Raw genomic sequence first — 27763 nt, 5'->3', positions numbered from 1 at the left:
TAAAAAATGTTGAGTTGGAACTGGTATAATGGATCACCAGTGCAGTTGCTCGGGTCGGAATTTGGGTCTAAACCGGCTGTTTGGACCACGGATACAGGTGCTCTAAACTTTTGGTACCACTTGCCTACTTTTCCTCAAAATGCTTACACCCGTAGCTGTAGTCGCCCTGGTCGGAACCGTCCGGAACCAAAGAAAGGAAAGGGTTGCCTTGCCGATAGCGCCGATAGCCGAAGTATACATCAAACGTTTGATGAATTTTTCATCGTCGCTATTCAAGGAATATTTAAATATTTAAATAAGGTAGTGTCGAGAGCCACATTGGATTTTTTTATGACGTCACAAAAACGAATGTATCGAAAATTTATATGCGAATGGCATAAATTTGAAAGAAAATCATGTTTTAGAACGAAAATGAATTCCAATTTCATTTTGATTGTGTTGTAAGACCTCTATTTCACTATGTTCTGAAATTTTCTGGTCCTTTGAAGATTGCATTAGGTTTTTATCTCATTTTGATAATGAACGCAATGTCATCTTGAAGCTAAAACGTTCAAAAACGAAGATAAAATTTACTTTAAAAAGGTCGAGCTGGTAGTTATTGAGTGTTCAACTGATTGTCATGATTTTTATCAAATCGGTTTACCATATTCAATTCTTATGTAGAACAATTAACATCAATTGATTATTGTTAACTCGATTTACTAAACTGCGAATAAATAATTGTGGTCTTATTAAAAGTTTGTTTTTTGATAACTTTTTTGTAATAAGGATCTTGAAATGCACTGACTTGATCATTTTCATTGAACACTTTGAACTAATTTTAAAGTTTTGCAAATTTGAGTACGGAAAATTCACCATTTTTTCGAACATTCGAACGGTCTATTTCATACAAAAATTACTCGAAAATCCTTTTTTCGTACCAATCTTGAAGAGCAAGAATCCCTCTAGAATAACAGGTACAAAAAGTGGAACATTTCCAGCAAATTCTTCAAATTATCAACGAAAAAGGCAAATTTCCTAGTAAATTAACAGATTTTTCGTGATTGTGACGTCGCAGTGTGTACTAAACTAAAGCAGGGCTGCCTCGACACTACCTTCTTTAAATATTCCTTGGTCGCTATCTGAATATTGAGTGATTTTTTAAAGTTTAACTGTACGAGTTTTTCTTCAAATGTACGGGTTAAGAAGACTATTTACTAAAGTTTTCAAAATTTATTTCATCATATGTAATCAACTTAAGTTCTATTCATTTATAATTTCTTTTTACATCATATTTTGCCGAACAACAATGTCAAACATTACATTCATTAGATTTAAAGACATAATTGAAATACCGAGTTGCTATTTTATTATAATTATTAAATCACGCGTAATGAGTGCAAACGAATGATTTCGAATGATTCGGAAAACAAATTAATTTAATTTTGCGATGACACAATTTCCACGCTAAAAAAACTTAACGCTCAGTTGGTATAGTCTATTGATAACTGTTATTAGATGTATTTCAATAATTCAAAATCGTCCAATAAGACCAATAAGTTTACACTCAGCGTATCAGCATTTTTGTTTATATACCAAAACCCAACAGTAATCTTACATGCCTAGTTACAAAAAGCGTTAAGTATGTGTAATTCGCATACTAACTTTGTTTTTTACGGATACATACTTAATTTATGAGGTATATTAAAGTTTCTGTTTTTTGATACTATTGTTAACTGTGGTGAATAAAAGCTATGAGGTCTGGTTGTTTTTTTGCGAAGAAAATGTAAAACCGCACGCCCAATGTTGAAGAACTATTTTTATTGTTACCTGTGCATTTAACTGATCAAATAACAAGAATTCAATATACAATACTGAACTTGTATAAGATTGATGCACATAAAACGATAAAATAGACATTCACTACAATAAGGCACTCTTGTAGCTTGCAGTGAACTTACTTCAGGCGTGAGAATTTTACAGTTCTTCGGTGGCTATTGCATTGTTATGGTAATTTTGTAAATGAGGTGTATATATATGAAAATGACTATTGCAGTTATATGGAACCCGTTTGTTTGTTGTGTGAAGACTATTGTACTTTGTGGAGGAGATTTATGATAGTAAGGATCACTTTTAATATACCCATGGAATATCAATAACAATATAACCGGCAAATGCACAGTATTGAATTAAGCACGAGAACAAAAAGAGCTGACAAAATTAAGCGATTTACGTTTAGATAATTTTAAAAATTATTTGAACGCAGTGTCATGATGAGCTCGCTTATGAATTTAAGCAACAAAATCGAGAGGTCGATTGAAACCACCTTTGCGATTCATATACTGACGATACTTGCGTTTTAAAATAACATGTACTTCTCCAACATTATTCCCTTCTACTTTTTTACCTTTGGTTGAATCAAATCCACAGAATCCCATTGTTTTTAACATTTCCTGTTCTTCTGGTGATTTTCCTTCAAGATCAGCTTCGGAGACGATAGGTTTTGTGTTCATTCGCCTAGAAGATGATGGTAGGGGAGATTTATCACGACCTTTATCTCTGTCGTATGAACGTGATCTGCAATATAACGTAATTTGGGTATAAAGTTAATAATACAATTGAGTTTCGGTGAAGGAAAATCTTTCAAGAAACACTGTGATGGGAGTTACACAGGAACATAATACACTACGCTTAATGGAGAGGGTGTGGATGGGTCACATCATTCACCTCGATCTTCGCCTGTAATCACGTGGTCGTAGTTCTCTTTCTCTGTCCCGCTCTCGACGTTCTCGACTCCTTTCTCGGCTTTTATCTCTTTCGGTAGATCGCCGTCGTTCTCTGGAAAAAAAACAGTAATGATCGCGCTTTTCATTATCGAATGTTTTAAAATTGTTAGATACCTAAATATTTAGCTCAAAAAAAAATTCTTTGCAAACGTTTTTTTTCTGTATGAGATGATGTCAAAATATAGAGCTAAATTTCAATACATATCTACTTTGAGAATGAAATTTGAACATTTAGATTCTTTTTTTATGGGTTTATGAGCGTCTGGCTGAACCGTCAAGGAAAAACAGAACGGGGGACAGAAGAGGAAAATTTTAAATGAGAGTAGAATAGCTTAGAAAAGGATATCGGCAACAGAGCCCGAGGGTTCTGGAGCACCAGTTTAGGGAAGCGTTAAGATAGTGCTCGACGGACTAGGACGGTTGGTGGGCCCCATATGAACTTCGAGTTAACTCAATCTCCAATTCAACCGAACAATAGCAGTATAGTATCAAATAACATAATCGATGCAGTCTTCCATCGCAGAGATTCGTTCTCTTTATAACTAGTTTAATTTTAGGATAGTGTTTAGTTTTAAGTTTAAAATATTTTTGCCATTACAGGATGTTCTCCTACATTAAATATTTAATTGCGCTAAGCAAATTTAATTCTTACAAATAAATTTTTAATATCTAGTTAACTATAGGGCTCTGAACAGTTCATTATTGAGCTTAACACCTAATTTAATGAAAAAATGTAATATAAATGTAATGATGAATTGATACAAATAAAGACATATTTAAAAAAAAAAAAAATCAAATAATATGATATCATATGCTAAAGCCTCGATATCGTTGACAGAAGGGTTCACTATCTTACCATCAGTGATGGTAAATTTCGCCCGTCACGCTTGACCCGACTAGTTTTGTTTCATCAAACGACTGGCACTGTTCTCAATTGACGGAGCCTTACTACTCGCATGACGGATAAAGCACGACAACAATCAACTTTTCTCCATCATCGACTGGCGAAGCTACTAAACAAGGTCAAAATTTCTCCTAAGAGTGACTGGCAAATCTCTTCACACTTCGATCGGTTGCTGACGGCAGGTACAACTAATTGAACGACTTGCTGGCAGAGAGCAACAATAGCAATAAAAAACCGAAAACGAGCTTGCTGGCAGAAGCAACAATAATAATAAATTCTTTTCTTTTTCGTCTTCGGTCGTCTTCGGCTTGCTGGCAGGAGCAACAATAATAATAAATGCGTTTCTTTTTCGTCATCGGTCGCTTGAATACGATTGCTTGACTAGGTCATTCTTTTAGCTTCAAATGACTGGGGAATGAATGAATGGCAAACGAAGTGACTGGTCGTTAAGGAACAGTCAATTGAGTTTGACGGACCAAGAGGCTTCACAGTCACAGCTTCACGCCTCATGACGATGACTTTTGCCAAGCCTGCTTACCATAGTTGATTTTTTCCTACCTGTCACCTAACCTTACTCGTTTCCATAAATTTGTATTCTTGCTAGTTTGATTTGAAAATAATCATAGATTTGCTAAGTAAAAGATATATTCAAGTGATTGAATCTACGCGACTACACGGTTATTCGATAACTCAACTAGGAAATCATAAAAGCAGAATCTAGAAAAGGTTTCTTTTAAACTCATCAAACAATGAACTGTAAGCTCAAATAGCTATATTGGTATCGTCAACTTATCAAAGGAACAGGAAAATGACAGTGCTGTTAATTAAAACCTCATCACTGCACTAATTGTGGTCACCTTCTCTAACAAACTATAATACTCAATCTACACGATAGGGGTTAAATTCTTATAAATCGTGTGCCTGTTTTTAAATGCCCGAAATGAATGATCTGAACTATCTACTCATTCTTGCTTATTGAAATCACATTTTCTATTTTATACTTCGATTTATAAATTTCAATCCTAAGTTAGGATTTCAGGGTGTCGACTCATATCTGGTAATAAAATTCCCTGATTTTCCCTGATTTTCCAGTCGTTTTTCCAGAAAATTCCAGGTTTGAAAAACAACCTGAGGAAGCAATTTAAAGTTATAAAAAAATATATTTCCCCCGAAAATAAACGCACAGAAAGCTTTGAGTCGAGAATACTAATTTATTACGATAATTTTAATGGAAGTATTATTTGTGATATTAAACATTTTAAGATAAGTCAGCCAGTTCGGATCCACTTGTGGAAATTCTTATGATTTCAGCATAACAATTTTCTCTTGCAAGCTATCAGCCTTCTTCTGTGCGTCTTTCAAAATTTTCCTCCTTTCACCTCAAGCGATTTTGCTTCATCTTCTCGAGGACGCTTCATCAGCTTTGTTTGATCTGATTCAAGAGCTTCCTTTTAGCGGCGATCTTTGTCTTCCAAATACAGAGCATGTGAATTTCGAACTCTCTGAATAAGTTTGTTGGACATTCGGACTGATTTTATCCCTCCAGCATAAAAAACAGCATCATAGATTTGTCGTTTAGCCACCACGGATTCTTCACGCATATTTTCGAAGAGACGTTCGGAATTTACTGAAAAACCACGTTCAACACTCGCGTTGCCATGTGAAAGACAGCAGATCATTTTGACGATGTTGGAGAATTCTGGACACATGGCATTTGCTAGCACTCCACTTAAAAAATGATCCAGCCTTTTTTTGCTACGGTCATAATTATCAAATTTATCGCCTCTGGCAATAACTCCGGAATACTGCCGTACTGCTAAATCTGCCGAGAATCCACTTACGCGTCCAGTATCTGTCAATATAAATAGTCAAAGTCTTCTCAAATCGTTTTTTGGCCAATTTGGTATCGCTGCTGATAACTGCCGGATCAAGGCAAAAGGCGGCCGCGGTCAGAGGATAAGTTAATGGCGATCGCTTCATTAACTTAAGTACAATTGCCTTCAGCATTCCTTTGCATTCGCTACGAAATTGCAGAACTTGCTTTTCGCTGAGCTTAGGACATGTTTTCATAGCATTCTTAGTGTCTTATCCGAGAACAATGTCTTTCGATGGTAGATGCCAGCAGCAGACAATCACTTTTCAGAATAAAACTTAAACATTTCACACTTCCGTTTCTGTTCGTACGCAAGCACAGCAAAAAGCGCGTAAATTGAAGTGCTAACACCACTCGCATGAAAAACAAGCCTCGGAAACGCAAAAAATCAAAGGGCTAACGTAGGGTTGCCATCCGTCCCCCAAAAGCGGGAGATGTCCCACTTTTTTGTTGAATGTCCCGCTTTTTCTTCAAAATGTCCCGTTTTTTTTGCTTAGAAAACTTTCACTGACTAACACTGGAAAAAATAAACTTTTGTTTCAATTTGAATTCTGTGATGAACAGAAAATCATCCAAATATGTCTTTTTCTAAAAATAAACAGCATTTTTCATAGTTTATGTAAGACAATACTGAATAACACTAAAGCTCTTAGCATTACAGTGAGATTCTGATTGAGTTAATTAAAATAATTGTATTTGTAGATTTAAATTATCGGCCTAGCGGTGAAAAGTGATGTCCTTTTTAGTAGGGACATCTAAAGATTATGATTTGTTTTTATATGGGTTGATAGAAGGTTAGATGAAACACTTTTCACCGCTAGACCGATTAATTAAATATACAAACATAAATTACGGTGATTAATCCTTCATATAGAATTATAGAGATTATTTTGTTCTACGGAATCCTTATTAAATTGCTTCATATTTTACACCACCTTTTCCGACTCAATTGTCCAAAGTATATAAAGATGAAAATTTTCTTGAGTTTTCAAATTTTTAAACAAATTTTCAAACAAACTTATTTTTATACAAATTACACAAGGTTTTTTATCCGATATCAAGTTCGCCGTTTACATGTACGACTTGAAACATTTTCTCTCTTCGTTTAAAATCACGTGTAAGAAAACCTGAGCAAAATCAATCCGCGTTAAAAAAAAACCTTTGTATACTCTCTATGAACAACTTTATCTGAGGGTAAACATTTTAAAAGTTTGGCTACACAATTAAGCTTTTATAAGAGTTTCTTTAATCTCCCGCTTTTTTCGGCTGTGTTCCGCTTTTTTTTCGTGAAATGTCCCGCTTTTTTCCAAAAGTATCTGGCAAGCCTAGGCTAACGATAATTACATGAGCAACGTACACTGAAGTAAATTTTTAATAGCAGATAATAAACTATAACGTTTGAATTTCTTCAAATAAAATCAGGATCATTATTTTTTCCCTGATTGGTGGAAATATTCCCTGATGCTCCCTGATTTTCCCTGATGCAAATTGAATTCCCTGATTTTCCCTGATTTTCCAGGTTTTTTCAGGTAGTCGACACCCTGGATTTCTAACCGAAAAATGTATAGATTTACCAAAAGTAAATAAAAAAAATAAAAACAAAAAAAAACAAATGTCGAAAGTGTATTACAAAATAAAATATATATATCAAAACAGCATTCCCGTCCAATGAGCCTCTAGTTCTTGTAAAATACTTTTTTTTAATTAATCATTTATTTTTCTTTCGAAGGCTCGTTTGTTGTTAGGCCTAAGGAGCCGAGTGATATTTTATATTTTACTTCTTTCAGATGGGAATCCTTTTCTTGTTTAACGATTCGATCCACTCTTCCATTTATCGCCAACCTCCAATAAGACCGCTTCTAGCGCTAGGCGTTCCATCTTGCCGTTGAAATCGATCGGCTGATGTTGTACAGTGGGAGCCATCGTTGAAACTCGTAGATCAAAGCTTAAGCTTAAAATGCTTGATTTAAGAATAAGCCAACGAAATTCAAAAGCCGCAAATACACACTTTCTAGAGCATTGGGGAGGCGAATACCATTACCTACACCTAACCTAGCAATACTTGAAACATCCTCATTCTATGAAACTAAACTAGCTAACTACCTAACCAAACAGATTATACCCTAGACTGCCCCAAATTTGTATGGGAAATTCAAAACCTGTGAAATGTTATGCGCTGTAGGCTAAAATTGAGCCTTGGCCTAGTACAAGATCTCATGCCAAATATGGGCGAGATCGGGTCACGGGAAGATCCTGAAGTTTGTAAGAGATTTTGAGACATTTTGTTCGGGAGAAACATGAAAAACCAGTTTTTCATAAATAACTTTGGTTCCCGTCGGCCGATTTCATTCAAAAACGGTTTTTCTTAAAGCCTAAGTTATGAAAAATATTTCATCCGAAGACTGCATTTCAATTAAGGTAAGAAAGTTATTAGACTTCAAAAATGGGCTAACTTTTTAAGGATGGTATTCAACACTGTTGATGAGTCAAGGCGGTCAAACATATTGACGCCTCATTAACAGTGCTGAATACTACCAAGAAAGCCCCTTTTTGAAGCCTAATAACTTTTTTATCTTCACACTTATCGTCAAGTTGACAAGATGTGTGCAACGACCCTCTCAGGACAATGATAGTAAACCATCATTATCACAAGCATGCACACCGCCGCCGTGACCCATGGGAACTCAGAGTACGGAAATTTGGACATTTAAATTCTAAACTAAAATGTTACCTATTGAATTAATGCATGACATTTTTTTTAATGTGTCTGGCAATAATCGATGCAATTAAAAAATAACAATTATTCCAAATAACGGATCAGGTTTGAAGCCACCGTTTTGAGTATTTTGAAGTTTATTACATACTCAAAACTTTCAATATTTTTTTTATTCAATATATAGTGTTGAAAACTTCTACCAAACATCGTTCATAGCGTGAAAGAAGATATCAGTAGTTAATGGTGATTAAAAGTTTTGACAGAATTTCAAAATCTGTAGAACTGAAAGCGGTTTTTCAAAATCGTTTTTCTATTGATGGTGATATTCAGTTCGCTGAACTACTGTATTTTATTTTTGTTGGTGAACCCCAACTTTAGTTTTTTTTGAGCAATTAGCTTGCCACCCATTGAAGGCCAGCAGCTTATGCGTTTTTTATATTGTTTGGAAATTAAGTAAAAGATGCCACAAGTTTGTGAAAATTCATGAGAATTATTATATTATTGCATTTCTTGAAATTTGGAGTCCACGCCAGCATACATATTGCACGCGTTTTCCAAGGATTCGAAAGATTTATGAGCGTACAAGGAAAAATCGAAGCGGGCTGTCAGTTTTTCAAAATATTCTCACTTCTTAAACTATATAATTCGAATAAAGCAATCGAAGGATTCGTCTGCTTTGATTCAGTTTTAGTATAATAATTTAAAGATTATTCATTTTGAATGCTTCAATGTTGAGCTAAAGTCAAATGATTTTCTATGCTATACCACATCGACTTTTTGATAGCATTTCTTATTGAAAACTGACCTGTTTTTTTTTTCAAGAAATTCAACGCTTTGTTATTTATCCCGAGGTGATTTTTGATAATGCAAATTAATTTCACGAAAGATTTCCTTTCTGTAATAACCTGCGAAGGAATAGTTCCGAGACTCGTGTATAATTCCATTATGATAAATTCTATAAATTATAAAAAAAAAACAGAAACAATTTACCTGCCTGTTGATCTGTTCCGTTCCCTGTCTCGGCGTTTCTCCCTGTGAGCTCTGCGCCTCGGTGATGATGGCATTGTTATTGTAACAGAAACCTAGAAACCAAGATTGAGGTTATAACATCAGGGTTTTTTTTCCAGCGGGACACATTTGTTCACTTGAAGGTCTGAACAGTTGAGACAAAACGGGGCAAAATAAATACCTTACTTCATTCACCAAGAAATAAATGAGAAAGCGATTCGGAACGTCAACGGGACAAATTAAGCAGAAAACTGCAGCAGAAGCCGCCTTGAATCTTTGAAAATTGAATCGAAATTAAACAAAACCCCTTTTGCTTATTCAATGTTGCCAGAATATTTTTCTTGCTTGTGTTAACAACACTGAATGTAATCTCGTAGCTGTTTTTATGCCTAAAGCTATAGAGCAAGGTGGGTATATATTCAGGAGGTGTTCCCGAATAACAAATTCCCGATTCAGCCATTTTGGCTATGTAGGCTATGCAACTATACGGAACTCATGAAGTTTGTTTACCAACAAACAACAGAAAAGCTGAGCAAAAAATAAACAAACTCATTGAGAGCCCCGCTTACTTCTCGCCTACTTAGGGCTGTCCCAACGGTAGATGCAAAACACGGTTTTCGACCACGCTAAAACATTTCGGCTGGCACCGGTGGCGTTAATTGCTGTTTTAGCACAGTTATCGATTTCAAAATTCCCAACAGTTATACGCCTTTGTTCCAAATTCATGCAAATTTGGAACAGGATTTCAAAATATACGACAGACCGATTTAGTTCACGGTGAGAAAATTTTAGCCAACAATGATTTCTTTCACACATGTTTGGGTAACATTGGGTGTGATAATAGTTTCTTTTTGAGATATTATTTGAATGTTTTTTTTCGCTTCAACCATCCTATACGTAACATAAATTGAGAATAGATGTTAATAAAAACCATATCAAGTATAAATAATAGATGTCACATTATTCTCGATTTAATATAATTGAATAAAAAGCTTTTCATTTGGGTCGACGAATTAGTGAATCCAGTCAGCGTTCTAAAATTTGAAAAAAAAACGAAAAGAAAATTTTAATACTTTTTGGATGAGGTAAAATAAATGTTTATTGTTTGTTCTATAATTTTTGTTTTATTTGAGATATTGAGAGATTTTTAGTTTCGTATGGATTGCTCGGAGTTTTCGTCAATATTAGCATATTTTTCTGTATCCATACATAAATTTACAAATTTACAAATTTCCTTTGACTTTGGGATGAACATTTCTCGTTTCCTTTATCAATGTCAGCAATTACTTGAAAAAAAAAATTGCTTTTTCATTTCATTTCAACAAAACTTTATTCCATTGATTCAAAGCAATTTGATTGAATTAATTGAAGAATTGTTTCAATTGACCTTTTTTCCTCGTTGTGTAGTCATTTTTGCTTTTAAATTAATGAAATCCTGGTAGAATAGTTGAAATCATTGTTCTGTCAAAAAGAATATTCGTAGAATTCATTTTAAGACAACTAATCGTGAAACTCAAAACTTATGCAATTTTTCCAATAAAATGGGTTTTTTCTTCTCAATGATTGAGTGTCTGCAATGAAAGTGTTTCCGTTTTAAATTTGCTCCTACACCGGTGGGGAGTGGGTGTTTTAGCCGATTCTAAAATTTCAAATTTTGCTTAAACTGGTATACTTAAAACCAATATTTACGCCTGAACCGTTGCAGGTGCTCTTACTGTGAAAGCCGGAGAACCTAGTGTATCTAAGAACCTTGCTACACGCAGAAAAATATTTTGTAAGTACAACAAAATTTGGGGCAAAAAATAATAAAAATTTTGGTTGGGAAAAAGCACAAATATATTTTAGTCCATCTTGATAAAAAAATCCACTTTGGATTCATCTTTTCGTTTTTGTTTAACCAATATCAGCCCTTTTTGAAAATAGACCTAAATTTTGACCAAAATAATAAAATTTTGGGTAAAACTAACGTCATGCGTCTTATGGTTCGAAATAAAATATGGATGGTTCAAAATAAAAAAATGATTGTGGTTTAGAATGGATCAGTTGATAAATTTCAAATCAAAGCAAAAATATTGGATTAAAATAGTATTTTTATCCTTTTTAAAAAATTATTGGATTTTCATCATGAATAAAAAATGACTTATGTTTCATTTTATTTATTATAACAATAACTGTAGTTGATTCCATCCCAGTCGCTTGGCAAGTGCGGATGTATTTTCGTTTCGCTATAACATATCGGTGCTTTATACACGCAGAAGTGAAAAAAATAAGTTTAAAGATTCCACAAGCAGTTATCCTGCATCATTCGGTCGTCAATTGCCGAATCCATTCAGCAACGGAAGTGACAAGCTGCCCCGCATACTAAAAAACTATATCTTAAACAGTATATACGATTCATCTACAGCTTCAGAAAAAGTGATTTTCAGTGTAAACGTAGCTGTTCTATTAAACTTTACTTCGACGAAAAATTTGAACGATAAAAACGAAACATGAACCTTTATGTGAAAAAGTGATGATATCTGTAAAGGTGATAGAATGGTATGAACGATTTCCTTTAATTTTTCTGTAATCGTAAAAATGATCTCGAACCGTTAACCCTACCGTTCATGACTGATGACAAACTTGCGTCAAAAAAGAGCGAAACGCTGGTCAGAGATGCCAGGTAGTTTTGCAAAACATCAATGCGTACTTATGAGAATATCTCTTATATTTTTTGTATGTTCTGATACGACTCTGTAGAGTTTCGAAGACATTAATTTATCTTGGAGATATGCACATACACCATACTAAACGAGGTTTTTTGCGAATCCATCTGGACTTAATAACAATTAGAGTTAAATTGTTATTTTTGTATGAATAGGACGCGTCTTAAGCAACCTTATTCAACATTAGTCGCAAACAAATACAATTTCCTACATAATCACATTATTCTTCATCTTATATAAGATAAAACAACGAGTGGTTATTTGAAATCAAGCATTCTTATTTGCATCAATAACTCATTGATGTTTCTAAAACATTCTTAAATTACTACCCATAATCAACCAGGATCATCTAAAATATTATAATATTAAATATTTTAAATTTCGCATCCCAATATTTGTAGGTACAAATATTGATAAAACATTGAACCTGGCACCACTGACGCAGACGTTTAATTTTTTGGTTGTCAACAAACGTGAAGCAGGAAGAAGAAGACGAAGCACGAAAAAATCGGTGTGGTTGCGGTCAAGCAAATTTGTGCGCTATTTCGTCGGATTCGCGCGGAACTTAGTTTTCAACACAGTCCGGGAGACGGAACTAAGTTTTGTTCAGCAGTCGCAATGTTTGTGCGGCAGTTCTGTGAGGTAAGTTCGGACAATTTCTCCATTGATGTGGGTGCCGGTTTGCGGTACGCAGTGCAGTGATGTACAAGTTCATGTTACGCAACAGATTCTATCTGTAAATGATTTTTCTGCACATTACTCTACTGTGTGTTTAATTGTACTAGTTTTTAAAATAAAGTGTAAATATTTTGCCTTTTCAGCGTTCCGTTAGTTCCAGTCAGGAACTAGACCGATCTTTGAAGCGGCTGGATGAAGATGTAAAACGCCCTGGAAGAATTTCGGGCCGAGATCTGGAAGATGTTCTAGAGGAAATGAGAATTAACCGTTTCGCTTCCAGCGCTCAATATTAACTGGTTTTTCGTTGTTGCGGTATGTTAAACGCGGTTTCATAAGAATCACCTTAGCAGAAATTTTTGGATTTCTCATTGCAGGTAACCTCCCAAGCAACCAGAATTCCCTTAAAAAGGTTCCATAGAAGCTTAATCAGCTCTCGTTTGTGTCTGAAGAGAATGCTAATCAGCCCAAAATTTAAGTTCTTAAAGCTACTTTCAAGTTCGTTTAGGGGGCTGTAGAGAACGCTATTCAGCTCCTAAGAGAATGTCAAGAAACTTCTACGCGCCGAAAAAAAAATCCAATTGACAGATTGCTCTGACTACCACTTGTCAGATTGCTAGGTTGCCGGTCTATCATGGTCTATCTCATTGATTTTAATTGTATTGTTTTGATTACAAAAGCTGCTTACACGCCTAGAGAATTGAACCGCTGCTCTCTAGGTTGCAATGAAACTCACCAGCCTCTCGACCAATCCAGCAATAGCTAATTGCCACTGTAATGATAAGTATTTAAACTTAATGTCATTTGAGATGATTGAGTGGGTTGGTCAACAGAAGGTACCTTATTTCTTTCAAAGGACTTTCAGTACACAATATGAATCATAACAAAAATTCGCATCATCAAAAATTTATTCGAATATCTTATTTAACATTTATAAGAAAAATTCGAAAAAATCTTGAATTCCATTTGTAAATATCAGTACAGATATAAACAAAAAAAAATACCATGACAAGAAATTGACAGACATTTTTGACATGTCGCTTAGAATTCCCATATAGGTTCTTTAAAACACCTTCAAGTATCTTAATGGTGCGCTTTAGTATGTTACGCGAACGTTATCGACCTTCTTGAATAACATTTTTGACATGTCGCTTAGAATTCCCATATAGGTTCTTTAAAACACCTTCAAGTATCTTAATGGTGCGCTTTAGAATGTTACGCGAACGTTATCGACCTTCTTGAAAAACATTTTTGACATGTCGCTTAGATTTCCCATATAGGTTCTTTAAAACGCCTTCAAGTATCTTAATGGTGCGTTTTGGAATGTAACGCGAACGCTATCGACCTTCTTGAAAGAAGTTCCATTAAAAGCGCTTAGAAGCTCCGTTATCGATAGTTTAACCTTTCAAAGGGCGATGGAAGTTCCTGAGTAACTTTTACGCGACAAGAGTCACCTGAGGTTCCCGTAATACATTTTTTCAGCCAAATGTGAACTTCGGAGTTCGGAGTTAAGTAAAAACGCGACTTTTGGTTGCTTGGGCTAGTTCCAGAAGAGCTTCCCGAGGTGCGTATAGCTCTGGTTCAGGAGATATGGAAAACGTTGAACAGCTTGAACGTAGCAATGGACATTTCCCACTACAACGCCCTTTTTCGGGTGTATTTGGATAATGAGCACTCCTTCTCGCCAACGGAATTTCTGGCGGATCTGCAACCCAAGGGCGTTGAACCGAACCAGGTCACCTATCAGCGATTATTTTCGCGCTACTGCCAATAAGGAGCAACCAACATCCTGGAATTCCTGCGAGAGAAGCAGCTTCCAGTTAATAAATACGTTTTCAACGCTGCGTTAGGACTGCGTTGGTTATATTAAATGATATTCAATAAAATGTTCCAATTAGAAAACAATTTCCATTTTGATCCGAAAATCACCCTTATACATAAAAATATTGCGTGTGTGTGCGTGTTTTTTTCACGAACTATTCCTAAAACGGTTTGAATAATGTTGGAATAAAGTAAAGTCAAATCGTTACACAACCATTGACGTAAGCGTATAGGAATGAGAGCTCCTCGAACAAACTATAACGATAACAATCCGATGATCTAAATACTTTTTCAGCAATCGGTTTTTAAACCATACATGGACTGCATGTGGTACAGTTCGTCCATACAAGTGTTTTAACGGTTATTAACAATTACATAACCTAACGACATATTAAAAATACTGTGAATTTGGAATTCACGATTCAACCAATGTATTTCACAGTTCGAATAATCGTTTGCTAAAGGTTTTTTTACGCTTCATCAAATCGTCATTTGACTATTTAAGAAATCGTTTGGTTATAATCCTTATTTATGCGGGTGTGTTTCCCCCGGCAGCGCTGGTGCGCAATCCCCAAATCTGGCTGGAAAATCAGGCTGCCTTGTCGTCACCATCAGCACCAGGACCATCAGCAGAGGAGTGCAAATTGTTTCCTCCCAATCCAGGTTTGATTACTGTGTGGGCGGTTGTCCGATAGATCCGGTAATAATAGCCGTAATCGGATAACGGAAACATTGCACGAGTCTGAATCCGATTGGTCATTCTCTCCCGGTGAATCGAACCATCATCAATCAACCGAGGAAAAAAAACATCATTGCTGTCGTCATCGCCAGGGCCAGCTGCGATCAACAGAAGAACACGTGGTTGTGTACCAAGAAAAAACACTCAAGAAAATTAGCTTACTAAGAAGTGCTTGAAAAAATTGTAAGTTCTTTTTTCATTCTTTTTCACTTTTTCTTTTACTATCTATTTATCTTTATTTCGACCATTGTTTGCTTCGTTCATATTTTAACATTGGACACTCGTGTTCGTGTGAAGAAATATGAGTGAAGGCGGGGGGTTGATCCCCTCAACTGAGGATGACGAAGATAGCGTCTATGAGGATGAGGAGCATTTAGAGGATTCGGTTGTTGCGGGTCCTTCTAATGATTTTCATTCTCCAATGGATGATAATTCTGAGTCATCCTCAGTTGAAAGTAAAGCATCCCGACTCCGAGTTTACACAGAGAGCCCAACTTTCACTGGTCCTTGGGTGGTTTTCATCCGGCCCAAAAAGAATGGAAAGCAGTTGAATGTGGTTCAGATCACAAGAGATCTGGCAAGGTGGTCCTCCGTAACCTGCATTAAAAGGTGCGACCAAACAAATTGCGAGTTGAAGTGACCAACCGGAAAGCCGAAAATGAAATCGCTGTCAGCAATTTTATAAACTTAGAGTACCACGTGTACATTCCGTCTCGAGACGTAGAGATCGAGGGCGTGATTACAGAAATGAGTTTGAAGGCAGATTACGTGAAATCCAACGGCGTTGGTAAGTTTAAGAGCCTCGATTCGGCTTCGGTCGAAATCTTGGATTGCCGCCAACTCAGAACTGCCACCGTCGTAAATGGAGTCAAAGGGTACTCACCTTCAGGCTCATTTCGTGTGACCTTTGCGGGAACCGCCCTCCCTCATTACGTCTTGATTGACGGAATTTTGAGGCTGCCTGTGCGACTCTTTGTTCCTCGCCCCATGGATTGCAAGAATTGCAATAAGTTGGGACACACTGCGTCGCACTGCTGTAACAAACCACGGTGTCCCAAATGCGGGGAGAATCATGGGGCTGGAGCGTGCTCAGCAATAGAGCAGAAATGTGTCTATTGCGGGGGCTCACCCCATGAAATCTCCTCGTGCGAGGCATATAAGAGTCGCTGGGATAGCCAAAAGCGCTCTTTGAAGGAACGCTCAAAACGGTCTTATGCCGCCATTTTGAAGAGCGCGGCGCCTCCGATCCAACCTCATTCAAGTAACATTTTTACTGCGCTGTCAGTTGTAGACAATGTAGAATCAGATTCTACCGACGAAGAACACCCGGTCATCTTTGTAGCCAACTCGCGAAAACGATCAAAACCAGCACCGAAGACCCCCAAAATTCCAGCAAAAATCCCAACATTTAGTCCCTCAATTGGTATTAAGCAAAAACCGACACCTATAGTGAAAGAAAAACAAGTCCCTCCTGGATTCCGTATGAATATGACATCTCAGAATACTCCAAACATTGCGGAAACTGCTAAGTCTTTCATTCCTAACGTTATTTCGCCAGAATCAACATCACAATCTGGAATTTTTAAATTGTCCGACATTTTAAATGGGGTATTTACTTTTTTTAACGTCTCGGAATCGATCAGGAGTATTGTTACCTCTATGCTCCCTGTAGTAAAGACATTTTTGAAGCAATTGATGCAAACTTGGCCCCTTCTTTCAGCGTTTATCTCTCTCGATGGCTAATTTAAGCCGAGAGGTCGGAGATATCACTGTGTTACAGTGGAATTGTCGTAGCCTAATCCCTAAACTGGATCCGTTCAAATTTCTTCTTCATGAAACTAGTTGCGATATTTTTGCCCTTTCTGAAACATGGCTTTCTTCTCAATCAAACATCTCATTCCACGAATTTAACATCATTCGTTTGGATCGCAATGATTCTTATGGAGGGGTGCTTTTAGGGATCAATAAGCGCCACTCTTTCTATAGAATCCACCTCCCTTTGTCAGGAGGAATTGAAGCTGTTGCTTGTCATACAACTATAAGGGGTGTTAGAGTCGTTTTGACCCTACTTCCCTGCGCTAGCTCAACAGGGGAAAATGTATTGATCCGGAGAAATTTTACAACAATAACAATTTAAACTATGATTCTTGGGCGGACTTTTAAAACCTATTTGAACTTTACAGAAACAAACAACAAGAAAGAATAATTTTGAATTTTAGGGAATGCACTTTAAATTAAGACGCTACAAATTGGATGAAGAAAGACCATACATAATTTTTATTAAGAAAACTTTTCAATTCACTTTTCTTTGTGAGTGTTCTTCAATTTTAGGGGTTAATGAACCAAGAGAAAATGTGGTAAGATTTTGGGGTTTAATTTTGGTACTTGCGCATTTATTTTTCAAACTCGACGAACTCGTTGCGGCCGTTTCTCGGTGGTCGACTCGTTGGGGGACTACTGCAGGAACGACGTAACGGGATCCGGATGAAAACAGGAACAGGGCAGTTTCAGGAACAGGTCGGATTGCACTTCGGGCAGTCCGAGCAACTACTCGGCCTGTTGGGCGTAGGCCTGTCGTTCACTACACGGTCCGGGGAGCTATAGAGTTCGTGCACGATAAAACCACGCGAGTGTCTCACGACTATCGAGGGGCTTGTAACGGTTGGTCGGCACTGGAACTCCCAGAGGGAATTCCCACCAGGTCTCACCACAGCCTAAAGTGCCCCTTGGGGGTTGTAACGTAGTCGGGGCACTGTCACTTGCACGACCTAATGCACTCACGGGTCACCGGTGGTCTTTAACAAAGGGCTGATGGTGATTATCGACACTGGGGGAAAACTATTGTTCTGGGGCTCCCTTCACTAAGCCACCTCGACCGACCAGCTGGGGAAAAACGGCGTGAAGTCTTCCAACTGGCCGTTGAATAAACTATTCAGATCACCACTGGATCTACTATAACGTGGGAAGGGGGTCAGAGCCACCCAATTGCGGATTAGAACGATTGTCACGTTTTGTAAGTGACCGCGCAGTTGCTGCTCTACCTCGGACCGGAACTTGCATAAAAAAGCCTCGCGTCTTGCGAGCTCCTTCTATTTATACCTTTTTTTGCCTCTCATTTTAGCCCTGTTCCCATTTCCCGTCGGTGATGTTCTCGTCCCCTTCGATGACAGCAACATGACAGGAACAATACAGGAACTGACATATAGAGGGCTGGTGTCTTATTTTCTAACATCTCTTTTTATAGCGTGCATTCCCGAACAAATTATACTAGACTAACAAAACTAATTCCTAACAAATAACTAACTAAATAAATAATGAATGATTACGGCAAAAATAAATAAATAAATAAATAAATAAATAAATGAATAAATAACGAAAAATTTAACAAATAAAAAAAAATAAACAAAAACTTAATCCCTAAGTGACACCAGCCGATTGCTATTAAAATTAGGACAAGACACCACACAAACATGTAGATATCTTATCCTAATTTTAGACATTTACGAACAATAATTTTAATTTACAATATTTACAAAATTTTCATCCAAACTGGCCCAAAAATCACAATTTTTATTGTAACCATTAAATGAATGGTTACAGGGGTAAGGACTTATATGTTGTCAGTTTGTACTGGCCTCAGAGAGTTGCAGTGAACCAAAGCCACCTAGAGGACCTGTGCTCAGTGCTACCTGAACCAAGGTTGATCCTGGGTGACTTTAATTCACATGGGACTGTGTGGGGGGAGCAAACTGACGATAGTCGTTCTACTCTTATCTATGACATTTGCGACAGTTTCAATTTAACAGTTTTGAACACGGGTGATAAAACACGGGTACCTAAACCTCCTGCTAGACAAAGTGCAATTGACCTCTCACTCTGCTCAAATTCACTATCATTGGATTGCCAGTGGAAGGTAATCCCTGATCCCAATGGTAGTGATCACCTGCCTATCAAAATTACAATCACCAATGGGGTTAACGCTTCAAATTCAACAAATATGGTATATGACCTCACAAGACACATCGACTGGAAAAAGTACTCGGACGCAATTGTTTCAGCCATCCATTCTGTGGAAGTGTTACCTCCGTTGGAGGAATATACCTTCCTTGCTTGCTTGATCCATGATAGTGCAATTAAATCTCAAACGAAACCCATCCCAGATCCATCTGTTCGCCGAAGGCCTCCCAATCCATGGTGGGACAGTCAGTGTACTAAACTTTACGTGGACAAATCGAACGCTTTTAAAGTTTTTCGGAAACACGGAACCCTGGATAACTTCAACGCGTATTTTTCTCTTGAGCAGCAATTTAAAAACTTGATCAAGGGGAAAAAACGTGCGCATTGGCGTAATTTTGTGGGAGGTTTGTCGCGGGAAACATCCTAAGCACTTTGTGGAATGTGGCACGCAGCATGCGTAATCGTTCTCACACGAACGAAAGTGAAGAACATTCGCATAAATGGATTTTCAATTTCGCACGGAAAATCTGTCCAGATTCCACACCAGTGCAAAAAATCATCCGAAGTGTGTCTCCGAACAGATGCGATCTGGATTCCAGCTTTTCAATGATGGAACTCTCACTTGCTCTCCTCTCTTGTAACAATTCAGCTCCGGGAGTTGATAAAATCAAATTTAACTTGTTGAAAAACCTTCCGGATGCCGCCAAATTTCGCTTGTTGAATTTATTTAATCAATTCTTGGAGCATAACATTGTTCCCGAAGATTGGAGACAAGTGAGAGTTATTGCCATCCAAAAGCCTGGGAAACCAGCTTCCGATTTTAATTCGTACCGTCCAATAGCGATGTTGTCTTGCATTCGGAAATTGATGGAGAAAATGATTTTGTTCCGATTGGATAAATGGGTGGAAACAAATGGTCTCCTTTCAGATACTCAATTTGGGTTTCGAAGGGGCAAAGGGACAAATGATTGTCTTGCTTTGCTGTCTTCAGAGATACAAATGGCGTACGCAAAACGTGAGCAAATGGCTTCAGTGTTTCTAGACATAAAGGGAGCTTTTGATGCAGTCTCAATAGAGGTTTTGTCTGACAAGTTGCACTCCCGGGGTCTGCCTCCCCTATTGAACAACATCTTATACAGCTTGCTTTGTGAGAAACATCTGAACTTTGCTCACGGAGATATTTCAATTAGAAGGACCTCTTAGGCCGATGACATAGTGAATACGATGCGATGCGATGCGGTGAATGCGATTCAATGCGGTGAACCACATTTGATGAAAATGTATGTGAATCGCTTAAACCTGACATAGTCAACGCGGCGAAGCAGATGTCAATTTGTTCCGCCGCTCGAGTTCGCGTAGGCTGCGTCCGTAAATTTTCCGCCAATTCGCATCGCATCGCACTCACTATGTCATCGGCCTTACATGGGCCTCCCGCAAGGTTCATGTTTGAGTCCTCTTTTGTACAACTTTTACGTAAGTGACATCGACAGTTGTATCTCCGAAGGTTGCACACTAAGACAACTTGCAGATGACGGCGTAGTGTCTGTCACAGGATCTACTGAGTCTCATCTGCACAGACCTTTACAAGATACTTTAGACAGATTGTCAACCTGGGCTTTGGGGCTTGGGATTGAGTTTTCTCCACAGAAAACGGAGATGGTTGTTTTCTCTAAGAAGCGTAGACCTGCTCAACCTAAGCTTCATCTCCTAGGCAGAACGATCACTCAATCGAGGTGTTTTAAGTATCTTGGGGTTTGGTTTGATTCCAAATGTACCTGGAGAGCCCACATTGAGTATCTGAAAGGAAAATGCCAACAAAGAATCAATTTTCTCCGATCAATCACTGGCACTTGGTGGGGAGCTCACCCAGAAGATCTTTTAAAATTGTATCGAACAACAATTCTCTCAGTTATGGAATATGGTAGCTTCTGTTTCCAGTCAGCTGCTAAAACTCATCTCATCAAACTCGAGCGTATCCAATATCGTTGTCTCCGCATCGCTTTGGGCTGTATGCCTTCTACGCATAATATGAGTCTTGAAGTTTTGGCAGGCATACTCCCACTAAAAGATCGATTCAATTTGTTATCACTCCGGTTCCTCATCAGGTGTGAGGTCATGAACCCATTGGTGACCGCAAATTTTGAAAAACTTCTTGAGCAAAATCTTCAAACCAGATTTATGTCTATATACCATGTCTTCATGTCCATGCAGGTAATCCTTCTTCATATTCTCCAACTCGTGTTTACATCCCAGACTACGACAACTCTTCTGTCCAGTTTGATTTGTCTATGCAGCAAGAAATTCGTGGAATCCCTGATTCACATCGTCCACTTCTGATTCCAAGAATTTTCGATGCTAAATATAGACACGTCGATGCTGACAAAATGTACTTTACAGATGGGTCACTTATAGAGGAATCAACGGGATTTGGAGTTTTTAACGAAATAGCTACTGCCTCATATAACCTCCATCCACCATGCTCGGTATACATCGCAGAATTAGGAGCCATTTACTGGGCGTTGGACAGCGTCGTTTCAAGGCCAGTAGGACACTACTATATTATAACGGACAGCCTCAGTTCTGTTCAAGCAATCCGTTCAATAAGACCAGGAAAGCACTCACCGTATTTCCTCGGGAAGATACGGGAAACTCTGAGTGCTTTATCAAGACGTTGCTTTGCCATCACCTTCGTTTGGGTCCCCTCACATTGCTCGATATTGGGTAATGAGAGGGCGGACTCTCTGGCAAAGGTGGGGGCGATGGAAGGCGACACATATCACCGTGAAATCGTCTTCGACGAATTTTACTTCATAGTTCGAAGGAACTCCCCAAGCAACCAAAAGTCGCGTTCTCACTTAAAGATGGAACCCCGAAGTTCACATTTGGCTGAGAAAATGTTTTACGGGAATTTCAGGTGACTCATGTTACGTAGAAGTTATTCAGGAACTTCTATCGCCTTTTGAAAGGTTGAAATATCGTGACGGAACTTTTAAGCGCTTTTAATGGAACTTCTTTAAAGAAGGTCGGTAGCGTTCGCTAAGCACTTTCTAAGATAACTTCAGGTGTTCCAAGGAACTTATTTGGGAAATCTAAGATACTTCTAGGTATTTAAAGGAACTTATTAGGGAATTCTAAGCGACATGTCAAATATGTCTGTCAATTTTATGTCATGGTATTTGTTTTGTTTATATCAGTACTCATGTTTAGAATGGAGTTCAACGCAAAATGAAAAAAAAATGTCTGAGGTTGAAACAAATATTTAAAGAATTTTCCGGATTTTTAACATTGAAGTTTTTATATTTTCAGAGCCTTTTTCATCATCCACCGCTGCGATTGAGGAGAGTACCATCGCTTGCTGCCTCTGATTAGGACCCCCACTGCATGCATACTTCAAAATGCAGTAGTTTCGGAAACATGTTTTCTGCTGGAGGACTAGGCCGCTGACGTAGGTTATAGTGTGTCTAATAATGTTGTGTGTTGTGTTGTGTGTTAAAAGAGCGATTTATCTGAATAAACGTTTGATGATAAAATATTTGTAATTTCATATTTATTTGGTGTACCGAAAGTCCTTTAAAAACGAAATGTATAAACTCGCTCAACCAACCCATTCGATCATCGCTCATACGCGAGTCCAAATAAAATTAGTTTAAGTACTAATTATTACAATGGCAATGAACTATTGCTGGATTGGTCGAGAGGCTGGTGAGTTTCATGGCAACCTAGAGAGCAGCGGTTCAATTCTCGTAAGCGTAAGTAGCATTTGTAATAAAAAAAAATAATTAAAATTGAAATCAATGAGATAGACCATGATAGACCGGCAATCTAGCAATCTGTCAAATGGATTTTTTTTTTCGGCGCGTAGAAGTTACTTGACATTCTCTTAGAAGCTGAATAGCGTTCTCTACAGCCACCTAAACGAACTTGAAAGTAGCTTTAAGAACTTAAATTTTGGGCTGATTAGCATTCTCTTCAGACACAAACGAGAGCTGATTAAGCTTCTATGGAACCTTTTTAAGGGAATTCTGGTTGCTTGGGTCTCTTGTCAACTGGCAGCGCAAATGGGACGAGGATGAGTTGGGTCGATGGCTCCACTCGATTATCCCAAAGGTAAGCCTCAAACCCTGGTTTAATAGATTGGACCTGAGTCGAGATTTTATTCGTATATTTTCCCGTCTCATGTCCAATCATTATTCCTTAGACGCGGTACTCTATCGTTTGAATATTGCTAGCAGCAATTTGTGTAGTTGCGGCCAAGGTTACCATGACATCGAGCATATTGTTTGGTCGTGCGAGGTCCATCTTGTCGCTAGAACGAATTTGATAGACTCCCTTCGGGCCCGAGGAAAACCACCCTATGTTCCAGTGAGAGATGTGCTGGGTGTGAGAGACTTGGACTACATGTTCGAAATATATCTTTTCCTAAAAGCTATTGATCTTCGTCTATAATTTCTTCTTATTTTCATATTTCCCTATCTATCTTCTTTTTTCTTTAAAAGTGATCTAGATATAAGCACACAATTGTTATCAAACAAAACGAGTTTGGCTCCTTAAAGCCTAAAGGTATGAGCCGTTTCAAATAAAGAATTTACAAAAAAAAAAAAAAATAACTGTAGCTGGAACACAAGCATTATTATAGGCAACGAAGACATCTTTTGTCCCTCTGGCCTGGCCCCTGATGACTACTTTTGTGCGGTTGGTGTTCCTTCCCCAGATGAGTGGACACCGAATCGCGAATTTTGCGGCTTCGTAATATCTGAAATGGACACAAAAAGAAAGAAAAAATAAAGTTGTACTTTCTCCGATTTTCATCAGTTTTCCGGTCGGTTGACACTTTAAAACTTACCTTATGGAATTATCAACCAGTTGACGATGGCAGTCGACTTAACCGGCCGATTTGATTCCACCAGCCGCCTCATATATCTCCCTGCGTTCTGTGGCTGGTTCTCTCGATATCTTCAGATGAACACTAACTTGAACTGGGATTTTTACTGGGATTTCGGATAGGCCAGGAGAAAACACGCGGTTTTACTTTGGAACGATTACAAAAGACGTGTGTATTCGATAGAATGAACTTTTAGATTGAAAAGAAAATGGCACTTGTTCTCTCTCCATAGTCGCCGTCTGGTGGGGGCAAACCTGGCAGTGGTTGCCATCTCAACACCCCTGCTCAACCACGGCAAGGTCCGATTCCTAAGGTTGACCGTAGTTTCTTGAAGGCACCCGATGGCAGTCCCTTCGTCATGATGTCCGCTTGTTGATCCGTTGAACAAACGAACTGTACCGCAACCTCCTTACGTTCGATCAGCTCTCTTAAGAAACGATACTTGGTATCCACGTGTTTCAAGCGCCCATAGTCCTTGGCGTTTTCGACGATTCGTATTGTGGATTGATTATCCTCCAAAACCTGTATTGGTTCCAGCTGTTCGTGCCCAAGACTCAGAAGAATTCGTTTCATCCACAGTGTATGGCATGCAGCCGTCACCAGCGCTGCAAGCTCCGCTTCAGTAGACGACAACGAGACTGTTTGCTGTTTTCTCGTTATCCAACTAACCGTACATCCAGCAACTTTGAAGACACAACCCGTGATGGATCGACGGTCGATGATGTCGTTTGCCCAGTCGGCATCAGAAAACACCTGCAGCAGTTTCTCTTCTGGTTTCGCCTCGTACACCAATCCAAAATCAAGGGTCCCCTTGACATACCGAAGAACCCGTTTGAGGTGAACCCAGTGTTCCTCATTCGGGCAAGACTGGAACTGGCTGTAGTAGTTCACGGCAACTGCTAGGTCGGGGCGAGCCGTGAGCGAGGCATACATCAGGCAGCCTACTAGCTCTCGATAGGGCTTATTCGTTCTGCGATCTTCGATTCCCTTTTTCAATCGCAGGCGATTCTCCATTGGGGTGGAAATGGGTTTGCATTCAATCATCTCGAAACGTTTGAGTAAGCTCTCCAGGTATCCTCTCTGGCCAATGCTCATGATACCAGCTCCTACGTCTCTCTTGATGGTCATGCCGAGGAATTGTTTTACTTCCCCAGCATCTGTCATATCAAACTCCTCACTGAACCTTTGTTTGTACATCTTCACAAGGTCCAAAGACGCTCCAACGATCAGAATGTCATCAACATAAACTATGACAATGATCTGCTGCTGTTTCTCACCAACCGTGTACAGACACTGGTCATCAGCACTCTGTTTCAACCCCAGCTTCTCGGTGAACTCATGGAATCTCTGGTTCCACGTTCTGGACGCTTGCTTTAGTCCATAAATAGCACGGTGAAGTCGACAAACTAAATCCTTCCCCTGCTGAAACCCATCCGGCTGGGTCATGTAAATTTCTTCACTAAGAACACCATTCAGGAATGCCGTTCGCACGTCCATTTGATGTATGTGCAAACGGTCCCTGTTCGCAAGCGCTAACACCATCCGAAGAGTATCCAATTTAGCCACCGGCGAATAGGTCTCGGTATAGTCGAAGCCTTGTTTTTGAGTAAAGCCTCTGGCTACCAATCTCGCCTTATACCGATCAGGAACCTCACCATCGCCGTGTTTAATGCAGAACACCCATTTGCAGGTTACAGCCTTCCTGCCCTTGGGAAGCTTCGTTAGCGTCCATGTTTTGTTTCGCCGCAGGGAATCCATTTCGTCGTCAATGGCCGCTTTCCAGTTGGCCCAATCCGCACGACATTTCAGCTCTTCAATCGTGCTCGGAATGTTGTCGACGTAGCTTATTGCACTCAACGCAAACACAGCATACTCAACATCAAAATCTCTATGCCACGCCGGAGGGGCACGATCTCGCTGCGGTCTTTCGTTCGGTGCTTCGTTTTCGGAGAGCTCTTCGGTTGTACTGGACCGACAACTCTCAAAACCCTCGAAATCCTCGGACGTCGTCATAACACTTTCATTACCTTCGAGCTCATCCTCAATTTCCACAAGAGGATTCGATGAAACTTCGACGCACTTTTCAACCGGAATCAATTCGAGCCCAGACAACCATTTGGTGGGTATTTCGAATTCGCAACGGAAATATACGTGCAAATATACGTGTAAACATATCGTATATAATGTAGCAAAACCAGTATATACGTATAATTTTGGAGGCCATATAGGTACATTAGCAAACATATTCTTGATTTGGATTGTATTAAATTACGATTTGCACGACTTGTCATGCGCATCATTTACGACTACCCTGATTCTTTTTGGAATATACTATGACAATTTACATCATCATATAGATGATTGAGGATGTAATATACGACATTTTTCGTAACAATATGGAAAGTTTGACGACTTGTTTGGTCGTCTTTTGCGACTTGAGTGCAAGGCTCTCATTTTCCGTCAGTTCAATAAAAATAAGATTATTATTATTTTTGTATTTTAAACCAATTGGTTTATTCATTCCCAAAAATAATAATAATAAGATTATTTCAAAAAAATGCTTTTTTTGCTGCCAAATTCAAGTTTATATCGTACAAATTTATTATTTGCCTGACCTGGACTTGATCCCCTGACCATACGATCTGCAGCTCATGATGGTTCCTCGACGCTATCTGGAATATATAAATTCAAGAGGATTTGCTTCAAAGGCATTAAACCAAAAGCAAATCGTATATTTCTATAACTTAAATCTTTAAAATCGTAGAACACGTCATCGATGATCTAAAAATAGACCAACATTTTGAAGCCTCCTTTAATACGATTCCAATCATCGATGTCCCATCATCATAAACGATTTTATTGAATTTTTTTGTATTCTTTTGCGATTGCCAGCAAATACGTTTTACGAAAACCAGACATGCGAATTAATTTGCAAAGGTATACGATTGCATGCACATTATTACGAATCAATGCAGTTATATACGTTTTTTATTTCGAATTATTTTATGCATAGCACGACAAAATCTCTTAGTCACGGCTGATCACCGTATATCGGTCGTTTCACGGATTTTATGCGAATTATCGTACACAAAGGTCGAGTTCATATGTACATAATTACGAGTCTCTCTTCTTGTCGAAATAAAATCATGCAATGCTTTTAAATACGATAAAGAATATGCATGGACCGCACATTGTAGGTGCAGATATACGAAAATGAGTATGAATAACATTCTATACGATGTAATCTGTAAAAGAAAATGCGACTTCTGGCTGTCTGGGAGGTTCACACTTTCTTCGACTTGCGTCTCCACAAAAACCACATCACGAGCGACGACAATCCGACGCTGTTTCGGATTCCAGATTCGGTAGCCATTCGAAGAATAGCCAACGAAAACACCACTCCACGCCTTGGAGTCTAGCTTCTTCCTGAGCTGCGACGGGACGTGCACGAAAACTGAACTCCCAAACACTTTCAGCTTCGAAACATCCGGTTTTCTATTCTCCCACAGCTCAAAAGGCGTTTTCACTTCCGTCACTGCACTTGTGGGGCTCCTATTCAACAAGTAGGCGGCCGTTTGCACGGCTTGTCCCCAAAACTCCATGCTCACACCCGAATCGAACAGCATCGCCCTCGCCTTCTCTACGAGCGTGCGATTCATACGCTCGCTGACCCCATTTTGCTGAGGGGTGTAGGGTACCGTCAACTCCAACTGTACAC

General features: G+C 38.6%; 2 protein-coding genes across 3 annotated transcripts; one reads left to right on the top strand and one right to left on the bottom strand.

Moving 5' to 3' along the window:
* Positions 1–1198: 1198 nt before the first annotated feature.
* On the bottom strand, positions 1199–9606 carry LOC129748301 (U4/U6.U5 small nuclear ribonucleoprotein 27 kDa protein). Of its 2 annotated transcripts, none has more exons than XM_055742847.1 (4): positions 9453–9606; positions 9249–9340; positions 2707–2817; positions 1199–2556 (listed from the first exon to the last, which is right to left on the bottom strand). In XM_055742847.1, the coding sequence occupies exons 2-4, from the start codon at positions 9320–9322 to the stop codon at positions 2271–2273; spliced, it is 471 nt and encodes a 156-aa protein (XP_055598822.1). In that variant the 5' UTR covers positions 9323–9340; positions 9453–9606; the 3' UTR covers positions 1199–2270. The 2 variants fall into 2 exon arrangements, with proteins under 2 accessions (XP_055598822.1, XP_055598821.1); XM_055742846.1 differs by having other exon boundaries at positions 9448–9605.
* Positions 9607–11775: 2169 nt separating this feature from the next.
* On the top strand, positions 11776–22463 carry LOC129746380 (uncharacterized). Its single transcript, XM_055740012.1, has 4 exons — positions 11776–11804; positions 12373–12613; positions 12793–12961; positions 13024–22463. The coding sequence occupies exon 4, from the start codon at positions 15954–15956 to the stop codon at positions 16947–16949; it is 996 nt and encodes a 331-aa protein (XP_055595987.1). The 5' UTR covers positions 11776–11804; positions 12373–12613; positions 12793–12961; positions 13024–15953; the 3' UTR covers positions 16950–22463.
* The last annotated feature ends 5300 nt before the right edge of the window (positions 22464–27763 follow it).

The sequence above is a fragment of the Uranotaenia lowii genome, chromosome 2 (genome assembly GCF_029784155.1).
Source record: "Uranotaenia lowii strain MFRU-FL chromosome 2, ASM2978415v1, whole genome shotgun sequence".
Taxonomy (NCBI): domain Eukaryota; kingdom Metazoa; phylum Arthropoda; class Insecta; order Diptera; family Culicidae; genus Uranotaenia; species Uranotaenia lowii.
Note: the sequence above shows the minus strand (reverse complement) of the source record. Positions and strands in the feature narration are given on the sequence as shown.

What these genes read in the sequence shown, in the direction of transcription:
- LOC129748301 (XM_055742847.1), bottom strand. Translation starts at nt 9,322, where the DNA reads ATGCCATCATCACCGAGGCGCAGAGCTCACAGGGAGAAACGCCGAGAC. An exon ending in CGGAACAGATCAACAGGCAG is followed by an intron (nt 2,818 to 9,248) that starts GTAAATTGTTTC and finishes TTTTTTTTCCAG; the next exon opens with AGAACGACGGCGATCTACCG. An exon ending in GATTACAGGCGAAGATCGAG is followed by an intron (nt 2,557 to 2,706) that starts GTGAATGATGTG and finishes GTTATATTGCAG; the next exon opens with ATCACGTTCATACGACAGAG.
- LOC129746380 (XM_055740012.1), top strand. Translation starts at nt 15,954, where the DNA reads ATGAGTTTGAAGGCAGATTACGTGAAATCCAACGGCGTTGGTAAGTTT.